The 23,201-nt window shown below is 39.0% G+C and overlaps 1 protein-coding gene across 1 annotated transcript in view; it reads right to left on the reverse strand.

The window, feature by feature from the left end:
* PLGRKT (plasminogen receptor with a C-terminal lysine) overlaps window positions 1-23,201 on the reverse strand; it is a 124,991-nt gene that overhangs the window by 74,923 nt on the left and 26,867 nt on the right. The window contains exon 2 of the mRNA XM_077475039.1: window positions 22,941-23,021. Within this exon, the coding sequence (XP_077331165.1) occupies window positions 22,941-23,021 (81 nt within the window). The remainder of the gene's footprint in view (window positions 1-22,940; window positions 23,022-23,201) is intronic.

Here is a 23,201-nt window from a genome sequence, read left to right on the forward strand (position 1 = left end):
AGAGAAATCATTTACGTTTCTGCTAAATGTGAACAAACTGGTATTTAAATTATGTAACATTACTAGAATATATTGCACATATGATTGTCTTGTGTTGCTGTTTATCATAATAATAAGGATACAGACAAATTGTAATAATTTGCTATGGTTTTATCACAATTATGTCCTTTGGTGCAAATTTAATACTGTACTTTATTTATAAAGATTCACTACAGTAGCGGTTACAAATGTACGAGTAGAAGGCTTGTCAAGCCCTACTGACCAATTAGGAAGAATAAGGCACGCAACCTGCACTAATTAGTCTATCCAGGCTGACGAGATCACATAGTGGCGTCATAATGAAGTGTGACAGCAAATAATGCTCGGAAATCTTACCTCAGAGGACCTAATTTGAGGTTGTATTTTGTGCGTCTGTATAAATGATACAAATGTGTGAAGGCTTGCAATGAAACACAGCAGCTCATGCTACCTGTCAAAAGACAAACACACAGGACCTCTGTGCCCTAATCAATACTGTCAGGAAGCAAATGTTTCATGTTTCCGCTAATAGGAACACATTCTCATCATTACTTCAGATTTCCTGCTTTGTTTTTATCTCATGTTTTGTCTTAATGAAAGACCAGTCTTACGTAGAAAATGGTGCAAAGGGTAAATGGCGAATTTGATGTCCATTACTTTATTTGCCATATTTGTCCATTTCCTGTAAAAAAAAAAAAAGTAGACTCTTCACATTGAACCCTAACAGTACAATACGATATGTCATTTTTATACCTATTAATAAAATGCTTTTAATCCTGTTCTGGGGAAACCTACTAATACCGATGTCTCAGAAACTGGAAAAAAGAAAGGGTGGCAGAGTAGGATTGTCAATTAAACACTAATCAGAAAGGGTAACTATTTTTATGCAATTATATGTAAAAATATTTCATTTTCTTTTAGTCCCGGTCTACACTGGTGTGATGCAGGAAACCCTGTGATTCAGTGCTGGTTTCAGCATCGCACCTGAATCGCACACTAGCTTACACTGACATCTGCGAACCACTGGGGGTGTCGATGTACAGTTAATGACAACCCCAGATCGGTTTGCAGATCACACTGTGAACCGTCAAATAGTGCAGGAATCGGACCGCATAGGTGTGAACACCCATGTGATCCGATTCCAGTGCAGACCAAAAACAGGGCCTTCACCATTTTGATGCGAATGTGATGCAATTTCAGCCCCATACAGTTTGTATGGCTGAATTTGCATCGTGCAGACATTGAATGTGATATGTAATGCAGTGTGAATCACATGCGATGTCTGTGATCGCACAAGTGTGAACCCAGCCTGAATTTTTCCCTTTTTTTCTATGCAGTATAGCCACTATAATCTTACATAAAAGGCTCCCTTTTTAGATTTCTGTTCTCTACCTCCTGAAATACACCTGAACATTTTTCCACAAATAAGATCACATGAAAAGGAAATTCCTGATTATTTTATCTACACATAATTGGGTACTCAAAGGGAAAAAGCAGGTGCGATTTACGGAGTGAAAATTCTAAACTGCTTTAGTAAATCATTCTCAATGCAGATAGAAGTCTGCAGACATAGTGTTGAACTGGTCATCCCTGCTCTACCTTTCCAGCAGCCTGAGTAATTTCATGTGGGGTGTATGAGATGGTGGTAATTTAATATAAAAAAGAATTATAGATCAGTTAAAATGTATTACCTATGTCCGCTTGTTAAAACGGATATACATGAATGCTACATAAGTGTTATGTGAAAGTATGCATAGCAAACTTGCACATGATGTAAAACGTCCCTCTAAAGGCCCGTACACACGGTCGGACTTTTTGACAACAAACATGCAAATTAGCTGTTTTGGAGCAACATCCGACTGTGTGTACGCTCCATCGGACAAACTTTTTCTGTTTTCATCGGACTTTTGTTGGCTCTGCGAACGGACAAACTTTTTGACAACAGAAGTCCGATGGAGCAAAGTCCGACCGTGTGTATGCAAAAGCATCGGACTTTTGTACAAGGTACAAACACGCATGCTCAGAACCATTGCAAACGATCAGACTACAATACAGAAGTTGACCAAAGGTGGCGCTGGAGTCATTGAACGTCCTCTTTTGAAGCGGCGTCAGTACGTTGTGACGTCATTACGTTCGTGTTTGTTGTCAAAAAGTCCGACCGTGTGTATGCAATACAAACTTGTGGACAACACACTTTGTACAAAAGTCCACGGAAAAGTTTGTACAAGTCCGACCGTGTGTATGGGGCTTTAGTTTGTCTTCTTCCAGCAATGATCTGTGCTCCTGTCTTTGCCCTCTTCTCTGCCATTATGCATCTGATGTATTCTATCTTCAGCCATTGGGTGGCCATTGATGATTTAATTTCTGAATTAGTGCTGATAATTCTACTGAACTGTAAGCACAGTTCCTCTTCAATGAAAAAGATGTGTAGGTTTTCTGAGGATATATCCTGCTTGTATGGCTAAAGGCAAGTTTTAGTATCAAAATATTCAACTATCCATTGGTTCCTGCAGCTGTCAATAAAATGCTCTATGGAGAGAGCAGGGGATGGGGAAGAGCCACGCTGTGTATGCCAATAGGGCGAGCTCACAAGTGCACCAGTAGAAAGCAGCTTCCTGTGGGGACGCACAGAGAAAAGGAGGAGCTGAGAGCGGTGGTAAAGGACCACTGCAAAGAGCAGGTATCGTAAGTATAACATGTTTGTTATTTAAATATGTTTATGCACACACAGTGTGGAAGCCCAGGTAGCTTTGATAGGGTCTAGTGTCTCATCTTCATCTTGACAATACTCCACAGATTCTCTATTGGGTTTAGGTCAGGTGAGTTTGCTGGCCAATCAAGCACAGTGATACCATGATCATTAAAGTGGTTGTAAACCCTTACAATCCACTTTTTGCTACAGGTAAGCCTATAATAAGGCTTACCTGTAGCTACTCCGGATATCTCCTAAACATGCACAGTTTATAAGATATCCCTTGTATCTGCATGTACTGACATCATTGGCACATGCACACTGAAGCAATGGCATGCACAGCTAATTATAATGTGACACCATGAGCCTACAATATTGAACTTTTTCGCAATATTCAAATTTTCTGAGATATTGGATTTTGGGTTTTCACTAGCTGTACGCCATAATCATCAAAATCAAAAGAAAGAAATACTTTAAATATATATCACTTTGTGTGTGATGAATATATATAATATAGGAGTTTCACTTTTTGAATTGAATTACTGAAATAAATTAACTTTTTTGAGGGTATTAAATCTTTTTGAGATGCATATATATATATATATATATATATATATATTATATATATATAAAATATAAAATGATTCATTTACGGGAGTGGTGTCACCCCCATGGAATGTGTTTAAAGCTGACCAGAGGAGTTTAGCTATAAAAAGTGTATGCTTGGGCAAAATCTAACAAAGCTTTAATTTTGTACTCCCCATAAAATCCTATTACATTGAGGGACACAGTATAAAGCTGATTAAGTAACACAGGGTTATACTCTCGCCTACAGAGACACACACAAAGTACAACTAGTGTTAATACTGCTTAATAGGGCACATATTTACATATCTATTAGCTAGGAGAGAGGAATGCTGCAAATGTAAACAATGAAGCTTATGAAGAAGAGGGCAAGGAACTAATCTAGCAAGGAAGAACTGGAAGAGTAAGCCTGAAACGTAAAAAACTTCCAAAATTTTAAAAAACCTGGTTTGGACTCTACCAACTCTCATATAAAAAAAATCCAAATATGACATAGTCCAGAGTTCAAACCATTTATTTTTAAAATTTTAAAGGTTTTTCATACTAGTCTTACCAGTGACTCCCATCGTCTCTTATTATATATCTATACATGTACAATATAATGGATTGATAAAATCTATATATACACAGTTGTGCTCATAAGTTTACATACCCTGGCAGAATTTATGATTTCTTGGCCATTTTTCAGAGAATATGAATGATAACACAAAAACTTTTTTCACTCAGTGTTTGGCTGAAACCATTTATTATCAATCAACTGTGTTTACTCTTTTTAAATCACAATGACAGAATCTGCCCAAATTACCCTGATGAAAAGTTTACATACCCCAGTTCTTAATACCGCGTGTTGCCCCCTTTAACGACAGCTTGACGTCTTTTGTGGCATTTGTGGAGGAGGCGATGGCAAAGCCGCAGATGGACTCTGGTGGCAAAAAAGCGCCCTGAGGCGATTCAGTTCGCATAGGTAGCGCTATACAAGTCACTCACTCACTCACTTATCTTCTCAGATTGTAAAGCTGCTCATTCCTCTTGGCAAAAAGCCTCCAGTTCCTGTAAATTCTTGGGCTGTCTTGCATGAACTGCACGTTTGGGATCTCCCCAGAGTGGCTCAATGATACTGAAGTCAGGTGACTGAGATGGCCACTCCAGAACCTACACTTTATTCTGCTGTAGCCAATGACAGGTCGACTTGGCCTTGTGTTCTGGATCATTGTCACGTTGGAATGTCCAAGTACGTCCCATGCATGGCTGATGAATGCAAATGTTCCTCCAGTATTTTTTGATAACATGCTACATTCATCTTGCCAACAATTTTAACCAAATTTCCTCTGCCTTTGTAGCTCACACATCCCCAAAACATCAGTGATCCACCTCTGTACCTTTCATCATAGGCCTTGTTGACTCCTCTCCAAATGTAGCGTTTATGGTTGTGGCCAAAAAGCTCAATTTTGGTCTTGTCACTCCAAATGACTTTGTGCCAGTACGTTTGAAGCTTGTCTCTGTGCTAGTTGGCATATTGTAAGTGGGATACTTTGTGGGCATTTGTGTAGTAATGGCTTTCTTCTAGCAACTCGACCATGCAGCCCATCCTTCTTCAAGTGCCTCCTTATTGTGCATCTTGAAATTGCCACACCACATGTTTTCAGAGAGTCCTGTATTACACCTGAAGTTATTTGTGGGTTTTTGTTTGCATCCCCAACTATTTTCCTGGCAGTTGTGGCTGAAATTTGGTCTATCTGACCGTGTTTTTGGTTTCAACAGAATCCCTAATTTTACACTTCTTGGTTAGAGTTTGAACACTGCTGATTGGCATTCTCAATTCCTTGGATATTTTTTATATCCCTTTCTTGGTTTATACAGTTCTACTGTATAAACTTACCTTTTCCCACAGATCCTTTGACAAGTCTTTTGCTTTCTCAGACTCAGAATCCAGAAACGTCAGTGCAGCACTGGATGAATAATGGTCTGTCAGGAGTCCAGAAACTCACTGACCTTAAACAGATCATAGGTGAGGATGGTTACCTTTAATAGCCATTCAAACCTCTTTGTGTAAACTTGTGTGCATGTTATCAGGCCAAAATCACCAGGGTATGTAAACTTTTGATCAGGGTAATTTGGGTAGTTTATGTTCTCATTATGATTTAAAAAAAGTAAAACACAGTTGATTGATAATAAATGGCCAAACACTAACCACGAGTGAAAGAAATGTTTTTGTATCATTCATTTTCTCTGAAAAATGGCCAAGAAATCATAAATTATAACAGGGTGTGTAAACTAATTAGCACAAATGTATAAGGGATTTGATCTGGGGTGGTCTAAAGAAAAAGAAAAAAAAAGGAATTGTTTAAGCCTGAAACATAAAGTGGAAATTCATTGCCGCGGAGACAGAGTTGTGAGTCCACTACAGAAAGTTATAGCTTACAGCGATTGGAATTCTCCCCAAAAGACCTATAAACAGCAAATAACTTTTTGTTTTTAGCATGAGAAAGAATGTTGAGGTTTTTATTACATCTGTAATAAATTGAGATCTCCCCAACTTTCTTACAGGTGATAGGAGTCACTGGGACTCAAAGTGAGAGGAAATTTCCTCAACCACAGAGTTTGTACAACTTGCATCATAGGAATGCAAGGGCACATTTTATTGGTTACATAACCTAACTGCAAAATGTATGCCAATTTATACAAAACTTCGAGTCAGTACTGTATTTCTAACAGTACTGTTTAATGTGGACAATGAAGAAATTATTTATACCGAAAAACTAACCTTTAAGACAAAAAGGACCATGCTTATTTTAGTAGCTTATAGTACTGCCATGAGTCATCAATGAGACACAAAAGAACAAATAACTGAGCATACACACTGTATGCTTAAAGAAAAAAAAAAAAAAAGCTTGTCAAAAGACCAATATAAATATGATGTATTGAATGACAAGATATATTTGAAGACTGCAGCATAACAAAATGTATCCATGCTGACGGAATGTGAAGTGACAGATAGGGGAGAAGGAGAAAAGGTCACTGGCTCTGAAAGTGATAGTGATATTAGTCAGAGCTAACCATCTTTATGTTACTCTCTGCTCTCCAAGTAATGCCAAACTATAAGTAGGCCTGGCAGGTGATAGATTGAACAAGTATTATTTTGAATTGCCTCTCACTTTTCTAGTTTACCAAGAAGTAAATAGCCTACTGGGATAAACTGTTTGCGGAAGCACAGATCTCACCAATGGTGTGGATAATAAGGCTACTTTCGCACTAGAGCCGCCCGAGTGTCAGCGCCAAAGCACCACTCGTTTTATCACTTTAGCGCTAATGCCGCGTACACACGACCAGACTTATAGACAGCAAAGGTCCGACGTAACGAGTCCGTCGGACAATTCGATCAAGTGTGGGCTCCATCGGACCTTTACTTGCCAAAAATCTGGCGAACTTTAGAAATAGAACATGTTTTACATTTTCCCACCGGAACTCCGCCAGACCGAGAAACATGTTTGTGTGTATGCTAATCTGACAGACAGAAACTGACGCTTAGGCAGCTATTGGCTACTGGCTATGAACTTCCTTATTTTAGTTTGGTCGCATGTCATCACGTTCGAATCCATCAGACTTTGGTGTGATTGTGTGTGTCCAAGTCCGTTCATTCAGAAAGTCCTCCGGAACTCCGCCGAAAGTCCGTCGGGAAGACTGTCGGACCTAGTCCGTCGAAAAGTCCGGTTATGTGTACACGGCATAAGGCTCGGGTGGCTTCAGTGCTTTCAGAACGCTAGTAGGGTGCTTTTAACCCCTGCTATCGGCCGAAGTGGTTAAAAGCGCCCGTGTTGCGGCGTTTCCAAAGCCCTGCCCATTAATTTAAATAAGCAGGGCGTTTTGGGAGCACTGTATACAGTGCTCCCAAACCGCCCCAGATACTGCTTGCAGGACTTTTTCTAATGTCCCACAAGCGCACCACCCCAGAGTGAAAGTACTCAGGCTTTCACATTCGGGCAGCATGGGAGGCAGTTTTCAGGTGCTTTACAGGCGCCATTTTTAGCGCCAAAACGCCTGAAAACTGCCTCAGTGTGAAAGGAGTCTAAGTGAGCTGTAGCTTCAAACGTGCAGGTCTCGATTGTGGTATGGATCCCGGGGAGTGCCTGAGGTGCCTTCTAGATTCTCCAGGGGTGTCTTTGCAAAATGCCTAAAAACTGCCACAAATTTCCCCAAAAATTGGCAACAAGCATGCAAGTGGATCAAACCTGTCTTTTTTTTTTTTGCACAAAGCTACAGTTTTTGTTTTTTTCGCCAGCATTACAACCTTGGGCACAGTGTGGGCCAGTCACTGGCATCCTAACAACCAATGATGGTATCATATCGGTACACTCATATCGGTATGAGTGTGCAAAGGTGGAGGAATGAGTCACCTCTAATATTGGGTCGCCAATGTGTGTGGATGCTGCTGCAATATGTAAAACTATGTATGAGCACAGCCGCAGTTCCTAATTTGACTGGTGTGTGGGTGCAGGTGTACAGCAGAGAACAGACAGTGTGCTTTCGGAGCCATTAACGCACACCTGTCAAGTTAGGACCTGTACCTCTGTTTGTACAGCCGCTGCCCCCCCCCCCCCTTAAAGTAACAGGCAGCTCCAGCCACATGAACAATCCCCTCATTCACACAGCCAGAGTACCTGTGTGTGAATGAGTCTTTAGGGCTCATAAATAAATTAAGTTGGAGGGAGGGTTTGATAAAACCCCACAGTTGAGCTACACTTTTACCGCCCACACAACCACTACCCTCCCTTTAACAACAGTGGCAGTGGCTAGGAGTGTACACATGCCATGGCTGCAATGCTACACTTTGCAGCTATTGCAGAAATTATATCACCATCCAACAAAACCTATTCAAGTGAATAGCACTGCTCTGCAAGCACCCCACAACCTTGTGGTTAAAGCAGGCAGTGAGGAGATGATATGTTTCCCCACCGTCTATCAAATGCTCTCTGAAGAGCAATCTAAATACTGACTGCACTTCAGAAAGCTAAGCACATGTGAACGAGCCCTTAAGTTTTAAAATTATTTTCTTTTTCTATTGCTAGGTTGGGGGGCTTTGGTGAAATATGGGGGTCTAATCAGACCCGTAAAGTCTCACTGTTGAAACAGAGAAAGGAAGGACAGGGTGATAAATAGACACTGCGTATATTCAGGAAAAGAAGGGGCTGGTAAATAGAACATATTTAACCCACTCCCCTCCTGTTTCCATCCTGAAACCAAACCCCTTGTGTGGGACCCAGTACAGGAGGGTCGGCTGCACTGCCTTATCAGTAGTCCTGTGCTAGAGTGTCAGACTCACTGATGGTATGGATCCTGGGGAGAGGGCTTTGTATGCTGGAGTGCAGATTCCACAGGTGACAGACACTGGGTAGTGATATGTGCACAAAATACACTGGTGGATTGGGAGTGAGCTGGGGGTGTTGATCACACTAGTAGTGAAAAAAATGGAAACATTCCCCTCTATTACTTTTCTGGGGACAACCCAAAATTTGGGATTTTCTTTTACTTTCACTTTTAATGATAATGGTAAGCAGGACAAATAGGGAGGGTGAATCTCCTTAAAGTGGTTGTAAACTTCCATTGATTGATTATTTGTACCTATAGGTAAGCCTATAATAAGGCTTACCTATAGGTACTGTAAATATCTCCTAAACATGCACCATTTAGGAGATATTTACTATATATCCAGCCGATGATGTCATCAGCACATGCGCTCTGAAGGAAAGGCCACCAGTGCCATTTCTTTAGAGCCCTGTGCCGTAACTGGCGGCTCCCACGTGCATGCGTGGGAGTGACATCATGCAGCTCCTTCCAGACACACAGCCGGAGTCTGCCTGCCCGCAAGGAAGACGAGTGAAGATGGATGGGGCCTCCAGCGGTAACAACGCACAGGTAAAGGGCTTTGTTTGCAGGTAAGTTTCACATAATGTGCTCTTATCCGATGCATACGAGCACATTGTGCCTTTACTTTGGAGGTAAAAAATAAAGGCATTGGTTTACTTCCTCTTTAACAGGGGCACAGACAGCAGTAAAAACTGACAGGTGTTCTAATCCATCTCCCCTCTATCCAAAAAAAATAGTTTTGCCTTTAGTTCTAGTTGAACTACATTTTGGCTTTACAGGTTTTTTCAGTATTGGATAACGTGATCAAGAATTAGAAACAATCTACCCTTTTCTGTCTGTGTAACATGTATTTCCCTTCACTGCCTGTCCCAGTGACGGTTTTGTCACCAGCACAGGAAGTAAGGGAAAATTCCATGCATGTAAACGTGACTACAACCATATTCAGCTATATAGCTGCCTAGAAACAAATTTGGAGAAATTGGTATGAAATATAACATGTTTTCTGACCAGTTTTCTGAACAGTCAACACAGAATTTAAAACAATAAGCTATTGCAATGGATGTCTTTTAATGTTTTCTTTTTTATTATTATTAAAACATTTCCTCAGCTCTTTGATCCAGGGAAACTGCCCAATTCCATCTTTTATTAACAACATGGATCAGAAATTTTGTAATTACAACAATTGCAGGAAAGAAGTCAGAGAGCAGTTCAAACATTTCAATAAAATCAATACAGGACATACGCAAATCTATTGGTATCACTATTACAACTGGTAATTATTTAAAATAACAATCAAAAAAATAACCCGTTTTATTTCTTCCTGCTAGCTTAAGCATTCTGTTATTTAGTCAAAACCTCCAGGGCTTTTTCTACAAGGTCAGCAAGTTCATGTTTACAGACTGTACTGCCATATTGTTTTTTCGATTTTTACTACTAATTATAAGACAATTAAATTTCACCTTTGTACAGTAATAAAAACCTAAAGTTTTGAAGTCACTAAAATGCTATTTGTTATTCCATTTTTCTGGCATATCTAATTCTATACGTCATGGGAGTGAAACACAAAAATGCGCTTAAAAACTAAATTTATGAACTATTATTTATTATATCTTGTTTAATTATGTCTATGCAGCATGCCAGATTTCATCACATGTCACTGAGAAAAACTGAATATTAAGGCCATTAGAATAGTGTAATTTCACTTAAACTCAAATGTCAGAAGTTTGAGTGTAGATGGAATTTGGTATATTTTGATGACAGCAGGGGTCTGGTCCAGGAGCTATGCCACTACCATATGCACACTCTAGTGATTGTCAGCAATACTGAAATGCACAGCCGCTTACTCTCCTAAAAAGTCTGTGGCTGGCCCTCCATCAGACTCAAGTACAACTACATATCAACTAATGTTATGAAAACAGTTTTTCAAATGACTGGCATCATAAAAGTGCACCTTTGGTCGGTCAGTATCTCTGCTTGGTTTGGTTAGTATAGATTTGTTGCATTCTTAAAATAGTTTTTTTCCCCCACTAAGACAGATATTAGAACTTCTTTGACATAAAGCTTTTTATTTACTTTTTAAGCCGTCTGTATTTTGACTCACTTATCTCTCTAATGATGGCTATTATGAGTGACTACGTAGGATGGACATCTGTGGTTCAGGGATAATGAAGACAAAATGTGGACAATTACTGCCAAAAGCAATCAAATTAGCAGGACCTAGATAACGATCTCTGTGACACACATGTACAAGCAATTATTTTATGCTTCACAGAAAGTTGACACAATAAAGTGAACAATTCTTCCACTTATGGGAATCTGTGAACTTGCCGAGTTTTCTGTGGAGACTACGCTTTCCAGCGCTAATAACTAAAGAATGTCACCTTTGGTTTCAGGCTCTCTTCTGTTCGTCACTCTTACATCAACATGTGACCTTTCCATTCTCAGCTAAAAGTAAAAAAGGTATATGTGGGCTTGTGTATGTTCAATGACTTTTAGCACTATTGTTTAGCCAGTCCATGAGTGTTCTACCGGTTTCTCTAAGGCCTGTTATAAGCCATGCTTTTGGGAAACGGCACATCTAAAGCTTATACAAGCAAAAAAAAATTGTGTAATGACTTGTTAATTTGAAAAATACCTTGATTTTGACCCCTGAAAATAGAACTATTGACCCTTCTTTAATACCTGGTGGTATTTCTGCTCAAAAGGATACCGATACAGTCTGACATGTCAAAAAAACCTTGCTAGTTTATGGCAAACAACACAGCTTTGTGAAAAAGCACAGATCAATTAGTGGGTAGATGTAGGGCCAGCTCATTAGTTGCCAGTAAGAGCCAATGTAATGAAAAGCTGGATGGCGCAGCTATGCTCCTGAAATCGATTAGTGATATTAGGGAAGCACTTAAAAGAGAGCATTTATTAGGTACGGGCTACAAATAATAATCTGTCTGTGGGGGAAGGAGAAAATTGCTCTATGAAGAGTCTTAGGAATAAAATGACATTTCCTTTCCCTAATAACTTACACAAAAATCTTTTAATGAGAAAAGATGCAAAACAAGATATAGACATAGTAATCTTGTTTAAATTAAGAGGGCATCAGTTAATAAACATAAATGTAGTTTAAGTCAACACATGTATCAGCAATGGATTAACTCATAGCCAATATTATAAAGCAAACCGTGTTTCAAGTTTTATATCTATAGTTATTTTACCAGGGGAAAAAGCCCATGTTGTTTTATTAAAATGAATGCAATCACAGCTCAACAAATCCAGATGCCAGTCATTGTCAGGCCTGTGTAATCGAGTGTGTTTTATAGCATAGCTACAGCCACAAAAATATACACAAATGCACAGAATCTCAGCTTATGTGCACTCTAACATTATGCTGCTTGTAGTTAGCTGTAAACATCCCTCTATAATGAATGCAGTATCATGTCACAAACAATTCTGACTTTTTGCTGCAGGCGCAAGATTTCACTGCTTGTTTTCACATGGAAGAGCAAAAAGCAGACAAAACGAAATGACTTTCCGATCCCGTTTATTCCTCCCCAGGCAGCTACAACAAAAGTTATGTAGGGAGCTGAGGGGAAAACAGAGAAGCTGGGCCAGCACAGAGAGTAGTAACACCCAGAATAGGAAAGTACTATGACTTGGTGGAAAGGAGGGAAAACAGTGGCTATGCTAGAGAATTTTCTTAGTGGAGTGGTTAATTTGCCTAGAGAATTCAAGGGAACTTCAAAAGAAAGGTTGCAAATAAAAAAACTAAATTTTTTTTTTAAATATATATATACAGTGCCTTGCGAAAGTATTCGGCCCCCATGAACTTTTCAACCTTTTACCACATTTCAGGCTTCAAACATAAAGATATAACATTTTTATTTTTTGTGAAGAATCACCAACAAGTGGGACACAATTGTGAAGTGGAACGAAATCTATTGGATTTTTGAAACTTTTTTAACTAATAAAAAAATGAAAAGTGGGGCGTGCAAAATTATTCGGCCCCCTTGCGTTAATACTTTGTAGAGCCACCTTTTGCTGCGATTACAGCTGCAAGTCTCTTGGGGTATGTCTCTATCAGTTTTGCACGTCGAGAGACTGAAATTCTTGCCCATTCTTCCTTGCAAAACAGCTCGAGCTCAGTGAGGTTGGATGGAGAGCGTTTGTGAACAGCAGTTTTCAGCTCTTTCCACAGATTCTCGATTAGATTCAGGTCTGGACTTTGACTTGGCCATTCTAACACCTGGATACGTTTATTTGTGAACCATTCCTTTGTAGATTTTGCTGTATGTTTGGGATCATTGTCTTGTTGGAAGATAAATCTCCGTCCCAGTTTCAGGTCTTTTGCAGACTCCAACAGGTTTTCATCCAGAATGGTCCTGTATTTGGCTGCATCCATCTTCCCCTCAATTTTAACCATCTTCCCTGTCCCTGCTGAAGAAAAGCAGGCCCAAACTATAATGCTGCCACCACCATGTTTGACAGTGGGGATGGTGTGTTGAGGGTGATGAGCTGTGTTGCTTTTACGCCAAACATATCGTTTTGCATTGTGGGCAAAAAGTTCGATTTTGGTTTCATCTGACCAGAGCACCTTCTTCCACATGTTTGGTGTGTCTCCCAGGTTGCTTGTGGCAAACTTTAGACAAGACTTTTATGGATATCTTTGAGAAATGGCTTTCTTCTTGCCACTCTTCCATAAAGGCCAGATTTGTGCAGTGTACGACTGATTGTTGTCCTATGGACAGACTCTCCCACCTCAGCTGTAGTTCTCTGCAGTTCATTAAGAGTGATCATGGGCCTCTTGGCTGCATCTCTGATCAGTCTTCTCCTTGTCTGAGCTGAAAGTTTAGAGGGACAGCCAGGTCTTGGTAGATTTGTAGTGGTCTGATACTCCTTCCATTTCAAAATGATCGCTTGCACAGTGCTCCTTGGGATGTTTAAAGCTTGGGAAATCTTTTTGTATCCAAATTCGGCTTTAAACTTCTCCACAACAGTATTACGGACCTGCCTGGTGTGTTCCTTGGTCTTCATGATGCTCTCTGCGCTTTCAACAGAACCCTGAGACTATCACAGAGCAGGTGCATTTATACAGAGACTTGATTACACACAGGTGGATTCTATTTATCACCATCAGTCATTTAGGACAACATTGGATCATTCAGAGATCCTCGCTGAACTTCTGGAGTGAGTTTGCTGCACTGAAAGTAAAGGGGCCGAATAATTTTGCACGCACCACTTTTCAGTTTTTTATTTGCTAAAAAAAGTTTAAAATATCCAATAGATTTCGTTCCACTTCACAATTGTGTCCCACTTGTTGGTGATTCTTCACAAAAAAAAAAAATGTATATCTTTATGTTTGAAGCCTGAAATGTGGCAAAAGGTTGAAAAGTTCAAGGGGGCCGAATACTTTCGCAAGGCACTATATATATATATATATATATATATATATATATAAATAAAACTTTTTTTGCATCTATCTTTTTTTGCACGTTGCAAGCACTAAGTCACTTTATCTCTGCATTTGAACTTTCACTACAATATTCACCTAGCTGGACTATTGTGTGTATTTTGCTGATTTTTTTCATTTTGTTAATTATATGCACTTAGGACTTTATGTGTTTGATCACTTCTATATTTTATCACGGATGATATTTTGCTAATTGTGTTTGCATATATACATCGGTTATGTGTGGTTTTTTATACACTTGAGTAATTTTATACACTTGAGCACTTTAGTGGGGCTTAACCCCTTTGATAGTGGATTAAATTCACGGTAAATATGTGTTGTCTGACACTTCAATTTTAAGTGGATATTTTTCACCTTGGCTTTTAGATACACACGTATGCAGAATTTATATATATGTGTCTTTTTGGCTAGCCCAGAGTATATTTATATGTACTATAAGGGGTAAAGGTTTTATATCAGTTTTTTTCTCTTTGGTTTTTTCTTTTTTCACTTTGGTAGCACAGCACTATTCTTTTACTATATATATATATTAATGATAAACGAAAAGAAAACAAAACAGATTCCTCCATTGTATTCTGAAAGCAGGGCTCTCTGTCTGAATACAGAGCAGCTGCTGCTTGAGAAAAATATTCCAACATTCCCATTTGACAAAATTTGATCTAACGATTGACCCAACACTCTGAATTGGCCAAATTTCAATCCAGCTATAGCCAGCTTAAAATGTACTAAAATGTACTGAACTCTATTTCCAACAGCCCATCAGTATGTTGTCTGAGAACTGTTGACCATAACTGGAAGACATAAGAACAAAAACAGAATACAATGGGGAGGGAATAAAATAAATTGGATACTGAGCTATCGAACTAGGTTTCAAAAGCTGCAAGCACCACAATTGGCAAAACATAATAAGCTAATCTACATAAAAGTGCTGCGCTATGTGAGTATGACAAATGCTTAATTCTCTTAATATGAGTAAACAATGTAAATACATAGATAGTTCAAATTAAAGAACACTGACGATTGCTCAATTTTTTTTTATATAAAGTGCAGAGAGAAAATATAAACTTTTTAATATTCAAAAATGTAAGTGCAAAAAGTCCATTCAGTAAATTCCAATGGTGTTCATCTGAATCACTGTGGATGGCAGCCACAAGCGTTATGCAGATCACCAAGAAATGATTATCCACCACCAAAGGAGGGTAAATATGCTTACCAGAACTCGTGGACTTGGCTAATTGTAATGGATTATTTGGATAATACCTACACAAATTCTTATTGGATATATAAGAATTGGATTATTGGATGTTTTAAAAAGTACAGAACACTTACATCAATTTGTTATCAAAGTTACAGCGCTTATCTCATCCAACAAGATGGAAACCTATGGCATGCAATGGCCTGGACAGGACTCGACCCAACACCTTTCGTCTACATAGACATCATCTGTGGTAGTGGTCTGCACTGGTCATTGCTTATATAAAGGTAATATATACAATAAGAATTTGTGTAGGTATTATCCAAATAATGCGTTACAATTAGCCAACTCCATAATTTCTGGTAAGCGTATTTAACCTCCTTTGGTGGTAGATAATATGCAGATCACCAAGACGTTATTAACGCTTGTGGCTGCCATCTACAGTGATTTGGATGAACACCATTGGAATTTACTGAATGAACTTTTTGCACTTATATTTTTGAATGTTAATATTTTCTCTCTGCACTTTATGTACTTTATATAGAATTTGTTTTTAGCATCCACCAATATCCTTTCATTTGAACTATTTAAATACAGTTGTGCTCATAAGTTTACATACCCTGGCAGAATTTATGATTTCTTGGCCATTTTTCAGAGAATAGAAATGATAGCACAAAAACATTTCTTTCACTCATGGCTAGTGTTTGGCTGAAGCCATTTATTATCAATCAACTGTGTTTACTCCTTAAATCATAATCACAGCAGAAACTACCCAAATGACCCTGATCAAAAGTTTACATACCCTGGTGATTTTGGCCCGATAACATGCACACAAGTTGACACAAAGGGGTTTAAATGGCTATTAAAAGGTAACCAGTCTGTGTGTATAAAAGGTCAACGAGTTTCTGGACTCCTGACAGACCCTTGTATCTTTCATCCAGTGCTGCACTGACGATTCTGAGTCATGGGGAAAACAAAAGAATTGTCAAAGGATCTGCAGGAAAAGGTAGCTGAACTGTATAAAACAGGAAAGGGATGTAAAAAGATATCCAAGCAATCAGCAGTGTTCAAACTCTAATCAAGAAGTGGAAAATGAGGGGTTCTGTTTAAATCAAACCACGGTCAGGTAGGCCAACTAAAATGTCAGCCACAATATAAAACAGGAAAGGGATGTAAAAAGATATCCAAGTAATTGAGAATGCAATCAGCAGTGTTCAAACTCTAATCAAGAAGTGGAAAATGAGGGGTTCTGTTTATATCAAACCACGGTCAGGTAGGCCAACTAAAATGTCAGCCACAACTGCCAAGAAAGTTGTTCGGGATGTAATGAAAAACCCACAAATAACTTCAGGTAAAATATAGGACTCTCTAAAAACATGTGGTGTGGTTGTTTCAAGATGCACAATAAGAAGGCACTTGAAGAAAGATGGGCTGCATGGTCGAGTCGCCAGAAGAAAGTTAATACCAAGCAAATGCCACAAAGTATCCCGCTTACATTATGCCAAACAGCACAGAGACAAGACTCAAATCTTCTGGCACAAAGTCATTTGGAGTGATGAGACCAAAATTTCGCTTTTTGGCCACAATCATAAACACTACATTTGGAGAGGAGTCAACAAGGCCTGTGATAAAAGGTACACCATTCCTACTGTGAAACACGGAGGTGGTTCGCTGATGATTTGGGGGATGTTGTGAGCTACAAAAGGCACAGTGGTCAAAATTTTTGGAAAGATGAATGCAGTATGTTATTAAAAAATGCTGGAGAAACATTTGCATTCATCAGCCAGGAAACTGTGCATGGGATGTACTTGGACATTCCAACATGACAATGATCCAAAACACAAGGCCAAGTCGACTTGTCACTGGCTACAGCATAATAAATTGAAGGTTCTGGAATGACCATCTCAGCCTCCTTATCTCAATATTATTGAGACACTCTGGGGAGATCTCAAACCTGCAGTTCATGCAAAACAACCCAAGAATTTACAGGAACTGGAGGCTTTTTGCCAAGAGGAATGGGCAGCTTTACTATCTGAGAAGATAAAGAGCCGCATCCACAAATACCACAAAAGACTTCAAGGTGTCATTTATGTTAAAAGGGACAATACACAATATTAACAACTGGGGTATATAAACTTTTGATCAAGGTCATTTGGGTAGTTTCTGTTGTGATTATGATTTAAAAAGAGTAAAACACAGTTGATCGCTAATAAATGGCTTCAGCCAAACACTAACCATAAGTGAAAAATGTTTTTGTGTTATCATTCATATTCTCTGAAAAATGGCCAAAAAATCATAAATTCTGCCAGTGTATGTAAACTTATGAGCACAACTGTATGTACTCACGTTGTTTACTCATATTAAGAGAGTTAAGCACTTATCAAATTCACATAGCGCAGCACTTTTATGTAAACTGGGGAGGGAATCCCTGCTGTCTTGGAAGACTGTAAATAGAGTTACCGATAATTCTAACTGATTTTCTTCAATCATCTATCCAGGACAACACATGAGAGAATAAACAAAAACGTACCAGATTACGGAAGAACAACTGCCTGAAGAACTTCTATCCCAAAAGACTGATCCTGAGAGGAGCGAAGATAAAGAAGGTAGAGTAGCTTGCGCATTTAGCTGCTCTAGAAATTTGGCCTGGAATGGCACCAGGCCGCTTGGTCTAAGCCCTTGTACACACGGTCGGACATTCCGACGGAAAATGTCTGATTGGACCGTGTTGTCGGATAATCAGACCGTGTGTGGGCTTCATCTGACTTTTTCTGTCGGAATGTCCGACCAACAAAGTTTGAGAGCTGGATATAAAAATTTTCCGACAACATGATCTGATCAGACTTTGTCCGATCGTTTGTAGAGAATTCCGATCGGACAAAGTGCCACGCATGCTCAGATCAAATTCCTAGACCAAAGCTATTGGCTACTAGAATGAACGTAGTCCCATCGTAACTAAATAACGTCATCACGTTACGAACGATCGGATTTTCCGACAACTGTGTGTATGCAACACCAGTTTCGGACAAAATTCGACGGATTTTGTTGTCGGAATGTCCGACCATGTGTACAAGGGCTAAGAGGTAGATAAAACCCTAGTAGAATAAGGCATGAGGCTCAATATGCCTTGGATATCTTGTTTAATCCAGCAATATCATTTTTGGATGCTTGATGGCTGTTTCTTTTGCCAGCATGCAGGAAAAAAAAAAAAGAGAGCTTCTGACGGAACCACAACACACAATTTCTATTTTCTCAAGCACATGGAGTTCTTCCTTTTTCTTGTTAGCAGCATGAGAGTATAATGAGGGCAATACAATATCTCAAGATGAATGACAATTAGGTTAAACTTGAGGTAGGAAGTCTGAATCAGTTTTCAGAACAATTTTAACCACTTCACATCTGGGCCAATTTTGGCACTTCGCTCCTACATGTTTTTTTTATAGAAAATGACTCAGAATCGCCAAACATTATATATGTTTTATTTTAGCAGGAACCCTAGGGAATAAAATGGCAGTCCTTGCAAAAAAAAAAAAAAAAACTGTTTCATGAATTAAAAAAAAAAAAACAGTAAAGTTAGCCCATTTTTTATTTTTTGTATAATGTGAAAGATGAGGTTACACCGAGTAAATAGATACCTGACATGTCACTCTTTAAAATTGCACACATTTGTGGAATGGCGCCAAACTTTGGTACTTACAAATCTCCATAGGCAACGCTTTCAATTTTTTTTACAGGTTACCTGTTTAGCATTACAGAGGTTAGAATTCTTGCTGTAATGCATGTAACAATACCTCACATGTGTGATTTGAACGCCGCTTATATATGTGAGCATGACTTACGTATGCATTCACTTCCGTGAGCAAACACTTGGGGACCAAGCCGCTTAAAAAAAAAAATAAATAAATAAAAATGTATTCTTTATTTTACTTAAATTTTTTTACACTTTCTCTTAAAAAAGTTTTGATCACTTTTATTCTTATTACAAGGAATGTAAACATCCCTTGTAATAGGAATAGTGCGTGACAGGTCCTCTTTATGGAGAGATGTGGGGCCAGTCTTTGCTCCAAAAAAACACTTGAAGTTGCAACCTGTACCCTTAATTGGCTAATAGCCAAACCTTGATCTGCATAGAACTGTAACAATTTAAAGATGGAACGAATTCCTAAAGATACTTTTTGTTTTTACACCAGGCAGCAAATCCTTTCTATAGTATTCTATAGCATAGTTTTGTTATAGATAGCTCTGATAAACTTCTTTCTACAGGAAAGAGGACTTTTAACCACTCTTCTCTTTCTTTTTAGAAGCTTTTCTTCAGATACCAAGCCACCAGTTTTAGTGTTTAGTGAAACACAAGAGGGTTAAGGACTGGACCTTGAGAGCGAAAATCCTGTAGGGGGGGGGGGGGTCTAGCTTCAGAGGAGGATCAACCATCAGCTAATATTAGTTAGAAAACCAAGATATTTTCATCCAAAAAAGAAGGCACTAGGATCAAAAATGTGTTTTCTTCATAACATTTCTTCTAGACTGGGGGTTGAAGCCTGAAAGCAAGGAATATTTATCAGAGCTGAAATGACCAAGGATGGGCCAGTGTGTCTATCCCTAGCACCACACTCCCTCTGGGCAAGCAGGTCTATCTGTGGGACTGTACTATTGCTAGGAAGACCTATTGGATTCAGAGTCCATTCAGATTTTTGGATTTGGTGGCAGCTCAAGGAACCTGCTGAAAGATTCCGAGTCCCCTTGAAATGTGCTGCTAAATGGGACAGTAGATGACTTACTGCTCAGGCAGAAATGCTGTTTGCTAGCAGGCACAAGGTTAGATTTTGAGTGCCCCCTTGCTTGTTCAGAGAAGTTACTGTAGTTATGTTGTCCAACAGAATAAAAAAATGCTGACCTTCCAGATCCTGAAAGACCTGAATTGCATCTCACACAGCGAGTTGGAGGTCTTCTTGGACTCTGCCTTTTGTCCAGCAGCTTTGTACCACCTTCTCCAAGATGTATGCCCCAAACTCGGGCAATCATCATGAGTCTTTTGGAAATAGGAAAGGACCACAGAAGGCCTTTGGAGAGATTTCACCCTTCTCAGGGTATGAGTCATGCCCTCTCATGTACTGTCCTGGATAGACAACTGTGCTTTTATATGCATTTATAAAGGGTTGACAGGATCTATTAAACTCGTCTATCCCAGAATTAGAAATCTTCAGGTTTAAAGAAAGGTTTCAGCCTGAGTAGCTTTTGAAACTTCTATTCTTTATCAAAGCTTTACCATTACTGTATGATAAAAACTTGAACACTCCCTTTATTACGGTCCAACCTCTACATTTCTATCTTCAAAAAAAAAGACAACATCTTTTTTTAATTACGTAACTTTAAAATGTTCTCAATCTCATCTTCCAGAGCTTTTGTTTTACTGACAATTATCCTCAGCACCATTCAAATTTCCTACTAATCATTCTGTTGTTAGTTACTGTGCTTTCATAATCTATTCCAAGTCACAGAAATCTGATGAAACTATTGTTTTTTGATTTCTCAGTTTAGTGATTATAGACATAAGCTTTCATTGTATTTTGAATTTCAGGTTTACAAAATAATGTAATTGACTACTTAATAAAATAACCTTGTAAATTATATTTCGGGTTTCTGGTCTCTTTCTATAGAAGAAAAGCAAGACACTGATTTCACATGTCCACTACTGGAGGCACTCCTCTCACCCAAAAGCTTATGAATGTTTACATGTTTTACTTCGGCAGAATGGCATGGCTGGGCGAAACAACGTTACCTTACGTCGCTTTGCCTTTTGGCCACTAGGGGCGCGTGCGCCCTGGCAGTGTGTGGCAGGAGCCGATGCGAGTGCACGGTGGGCATGATGACCACTCGGCTCCCGCGACCGCTCGTGACAGATCCTGGTTCTCTCAGGGGAGTAGAGAGAGATTGTGTGTTCATACTATGTATGAACACCGATCTCTCTCTACTCCTAGACAGTCCCATCCCCCCTAAAGTTAGAACACAGTGAGGGAACGCAGTTAACCCCTTGATCACCCCACTAGTGTTAATCCCTTCCCTGCCAGTGACATTTATACAGTAATCAGTGCATTTTTATAGCACTGATCACTGCATAGTTGTCAATGGTCCCAAAATCATGTCAAAAATGTCCGATCTGCCTGCCGCAATATCGCAGTCCTGTTAAAAATCGCAGATCGCTGCCATTACTAGTAAAAAAACAATAATAATAATAATGAAAATGCCATAAATATATTCCCTATTTTGTAGACGCTATAACTTTTGCGCAAACCAATCAATATACGGTTATTGCGATTTTTTTTACCAAAAATATGTAGAAGAATACATAACAGCCTAAACTGAGGAAAAAAATATTTTTTTGATAAAAATAAAATGGGGTATTTATTATAGCAAAAAGTAAAAAATATTTTATTTTTTTTTCAAAATTGTCGTTCTTCTTTTGTTTATAGCGCAAAAATGAAAACCCACAGAGGCAATCAAATACCAAAAAAAGAAAGTTCTATTTGTGGAAAAAAAGGATGTTCATTTTGTGTGGGTTCAGTGTTGCACGATGGTGCAATTGTTAGTTAAAGTGACGCAGTGCCGTATCGCAAAAAATGGCCTGGTCATTGAGCAGCCAAATCTTCCGGGGCTGAAGTGGTTAATGAGCACATCTCTATCTTACCAATTTGTATTTTGTTATAAATAGAAGACTATGGCTACACAGACTCCCAACGTTTCCTCTAGCATTCTGCTCTTGTCTTTAGCTTTTTCCAATTGCCTTAGTGATAATTTTTTTGTTTTTGAGAAACAATAGAGGGAGATCACCAAAGCAACATTTGCAACTGAAAAGTAAAATAACGGTTAGGCTGGACATGCACATAAATTATTTTAGTTCAACCTGTTGGCTGAATGAAAACAGACTCCCCCATCGACCCTGGATGATGAAATTTCTTACTGTGGTTATTTAACAATTTATTTGCTAATTTTTTGTTACCCAGCTCCTTTGATTTTCAAACAAGGGATGGTGGATTAGAGGTGGCTGACAGGTCCATCCATGTAGCGAGTTTTGGCCGGTTCTTGAGGAATTAAGAGCCGTGTACCCAGCTTAACCCTTTGAAACTCAATGACAGGAAACTACGTCCAACTAAACAGGCATGAAAGATCTCAGCTTTCATTAGTGTGAAAGAGAACCACTGCCTAACTGCAATTTGCAATAAATAGCATTTGTGTGGCACCACAAAACACCACAATTCACTTTTTAAAACAAATATGGTAAAGTGTGAAGCGGGGGTCTCCAAACTTTCTAAATAAAGGGCCAGTTTACTGTCCTTCTGACACAGTCCAGGGGGACTGGACTGTGGCCAAAGGGAATAGAAAATGTTTTGGCATCAGTGGGAGTAAACAATGCCCAATCTTTGGTATTAAAGGGAGGAATAGTGTAAAAGTGTAATAATGTGGGTGTCATTAGGGGGAATAGTGCCTTTTATCGAAGGGAAGACTAGTACCCCAAGGGCCGGATAAAGATAAGCACATGACCACATCTGACCCCCTGGGCAGCAGTTTGGAGACCGCTGGCACACCGTTTCACAAATCTAAGTGACTGATCAAGCATATGACTTTACCTGAAGCTGTGAGTTCATCAGCATAAATTCTTGCTGTTTCTTTAGGTTTTCATCCATACTTCTGGAGAAAAAGGACCCCATCTATAAAATAAAAAATAGGAAATGCTCATACTACACTTAAATGTCTATTTACTGCACAATATTTATAAGCATCATTTTCAAATACACTGTAATAATTATTGTTACATGGTATTAGACTATTTACTTTATATGCAGACCAGGGGAGTCCTGTAACATAAGTTAAAGCAACTTTTCAATTAA

This window comes from Lithobates pipiens, unplaced genomic scaffold (genome assembly GCF_037356315.1).
Source record: "Lithobates pipiens isolate NorthernLeopardFrog02 unplaced genomic scaffold, aLitPip1_a1.2 Scaffold_13, whole genome shotgun sequence".
NCBI classification, from domain to species: Eukaryota; Metazoa; Chordata; class Amphibia; order Anura; family Ranidae; genus Lithobates; species Lithobates pipiens.